We start from the raw sequence: 3,024 nt of genomic DNA on the forward strand, positions 1-3,024 counted from the left end.
GCCCCCTCTTCTGTGTGCAGAGCCCCTTCCCCACCAGCAGCAGTTGTGATCCTGGGGACAAAGCCATCAATCTGGATCCCCGTAAGGCCTTAAATAATGAAATCCTAACAAGGGGCTCCTCCCATCCTTGGCAAATCGCTTCCCATCCTTGGGCCCCCTTGTACAGGTGGGGAATGGGCCAGCTCTGTACAGGCCACTGCAGCTCTGACTTTCAGTGACTTACGAGGTATCTCATTCCCCCTCCATTCCATATGCCATGATGGTTCACCCTCCACACCTCTGCCCACAGCTTCCGGAGCCTAGACACCCCCCCCCGCCCCCCGTCTCTGCAGCTCCATGGACGCCCGCCTGTTCCTCCCGGGCCTCCTCCTCCTGCTGCTGCCCACGCCCACCCCGGCACCCTGCCGCACGGCCACCCGCAATGAGTGCCGGAACAACCGCGTGTTCGTACCTGGCGTGGCGCTGGCCGGGGAGGGTGTGGACGTGACCACGCTCAGGCGCTCGGGCTCCTTCCCAGTGGACACAGAGAGCTTCCTGCGCCCCGACGGCACCTGCACCCTCTGCCAGAATGCCCTGCAGGAGGACGCCCTCCAGCGCCTGCCCCTGGCACTGACCGGCTGGCGCGCCCAGGGCTCAGGCTGCCAGCGCCAAGTGGTCAGGGCCAAGGCCAGCTCCACCGACGGCGTGGCCAGGGAGGCGGCCAGCAACATTCGCAACGACTGGCGGGTGGGGCTGGATGTGTCTCCCAAACCCAGCGTCAATGTGCAGGTGACCGTGGCCGGCTCGCACTCCGAGATGGCCAACTTCGCTGCCCACAAGAGCCACCGGGACCAGTATAGGTTCACCACTGACTTGGTGGTATGTCGCTTCTACAGGTGAGCACGGCGGGGGGCTGGAGGGGCGCGGAGAAAGGGCTGGGAAACTCGGCGTGCTCCAGGAGCCCTGGGATGGCAGGGTGGGGACTCGGAGGCTGCGTCCACCAGCAGGCTACACAACCCTGGTTCCTGAACACTGGGTGGCACGGTGCCCTCAGGCCTCCTCCCTGGGGCCCCTGAACAGGAAGAGCCCCAGGAGAGAGCAGGTGGGGAGAAGCAAGCACGGCTGTGCTGAGATCCCCAACATGGTACCATTTGGATCTACTGGGGGCCCCGTCCCCTCTGTCCTGTGGGCAGGAGACCTGGCAGGAGACTTCCCATCACTGGGCCTCATTCACCCATTTGACCACAATCGTGTCTGTCCTGTATCAGGCTCTGTGCTGGGCTACAGTGCTAGATAGCAGCAGTCACACCCCTCTCCTCAGGGTCCTGGGTCCCACACCCCAGAAATACATGGTCTCCATGGAGGACCCAAGTCACCCACCCTGATTTCTCCCACAGTGCGACAGGGCGCCTCCTGCCTTGTGGCCAGAGCTGCCAGGAGCGCAATCTAGGGGACAGACGCACAAGGCCACAGGACTGGGTTCCAGAGCTAGAGGGTCACCATCAGTGTCGTATCATCATTTTTCTAACTAGAAAGTACAAAGGAAAGAGAAAAGTTTACTTTGCAAAGGAAAAGCAGAAATGCAGCATACGTAGGTCACCAAGGAGCAATGGACGGAATGGGTTTCCGTGACAGCTCGGCGGTTCGGAGCTTGGGCTTGGAGCCAGGCCGCCTGGGTTCAAGGTCTCTTTCTGTCATGTACATGTTTTCTCAGGCAGCCTGGAGGGGTGGCTGAATGGGGAAAACGAACCACTGCTGGCCCATCTGATGTTTCTCTCCCCTTTCAGTTTTCACCTGGTACACTCTCCCCCACTCCACCCCAACTTCCAGAGGGCCCTCAGCGACCTGCCCCCCAGCTTCAACACCTCCACAGAGGCTGACTACCTCAGGCTCATCTCCAGCTACGGCACCCACTTCATCCGGTCCGTGGAGCTGGGCGGCCGGATCTCGGTGCTCACTGCCCTGCGCACCTGTGAGCTGGCCCTGGACGGGCTCACGGCCAACGAGGTGGAGGACTGCCTGGCCGTCGAGGCCCAGGTCAGCATAAGTGGCCGCGCCAGCTCGTCATCAGAATTCAAGGCCTGTGAGGAGAAGAAGAAGCAGCACAAGATGGAGACCTCCTTCCACCAGTCCTACCAGGAACGCTTTTCCCAAATAGTCGGGGGCCACCACACCTCCGTGGGCGACCTGCTGTTTGGGACCCAGGCCGGGCCAGAGCAGTTCTCAGCCTGGATGAACTCACTGCTGGACAGACCCGGCCTGGTGGACTATACCCTGGAACCCCTGCACGTGCTCGTGGAGAGCCAGGACCCCCGGCGGGAGGCGCTCAGGCAGGCCGTGAGCAAGTACGTGATGGACCGGGCCCGCTGGAAGGACTGCAGCAGGCCCTGCCCCCCGGGACAGCGGAAGAGCCCCCACAACCCATGCCAGTGTGTGTGCCACAGCTCGGCGACCACCAACCAGGACTGCTGCCCCCGGCAGAGGGGCCTGGCCCGCTTGGAGGTTATGAACTTCCAGGCGGCAGACCTGTGGGGAGATCACTTCACCGCCACAGACGCCTATCTGAAAGTCTTCTTCGGAGGCCAGGAGCTGAGAACCAACACGGTGTGGAACAACAACCACCCCAAGTGGATGATGCGGCTGGACTTCGGGGACGTGCTCCTGTCCACGGGGGGGCCCCTGAGGGTGCAGGTCTGGGACCAAGACAATGGCTGGGACGACGACCTCCTCGGCACCTGTGACCAGAAAGCACAGACTGGCTCCCATGAGGTGAGATGCCACCTGAACCATGGTCACCTGAGATTCTCCTACCAGGCCAAGTGCTTGCCTCACCTGGAGGGGCCTACCTGCCTGCAGTATGCCCCCCACGGTCTTCTGGGGGCGCCTCCAGGAAACCGGAGCGGGCCGGTGTGGTGAGCGCAGTGGGCCTTGAGAGGGCCGGGGGACCCAGCCTGGACCGAAGGGGGTGTCACGGAGGGAGCCAGGACCTATCCTCATATCCCCATTAGACAGATGGAAAACTGAGGCTTACTTTTTTTTTTTCAA

The 3,024-nt window shown here is 62.1% G+C and overlaps 1 protein-coding gene across 1 annotated transcript; it reads left to right on the forward strand.

The window, feature by feature from the left end:
- The first annotated feature begins 250 nt into the window (after positions 1 to 250).
- On the forward strand, positions 251 to 3,024 carry PRF1 (perforin 1). The gene is made up of 2 exons (XM_045783430.2): positions 251 to 875; positions 1,767 to 3,024. The coding sequence occupies exons 1-2, from the start codon at positions 337 to 339 to the stop codon at positions 2,893 to 2,895; spliced, it is 1,668 nt and encodes a 555-aa protein (XP_045639386.2). The 5' UTR covers positions 251 to 336; the 3' UTR covers positions 2,896 to 3,024.

This window comes from Ursus americanus, chromosome 6, assembly GCF_024610735.1.
Source record: "Ursus americanus isolate L20-20 chromosome 6, mUrsAme1.1.p, whole genome shotgun sequence".
Taxonomy (NCBI): Eukaryota; Metazoa; Chordata; class Mammalia; order Carnivora; family Ursidae; genus Ursus; species Ursus americanus.

Excerpts from the sequence above, each read along its gene's own strand:
- PRF1 (XM_045783430.2), top strand. The coding sequence starts at position 337 with ATGGACGCCCGCCTGTTCCTCCCGGGCCTCCTCCTCCTGCTGCTGCCC. Across the intron at positions 876-1,766 it reads GTGGTATGTCGCTTCTACAG|TTTTCACCTGGTACACTCTC; the intron begins GTGAGCACGGCG and ends CTCCCCTTTCAG.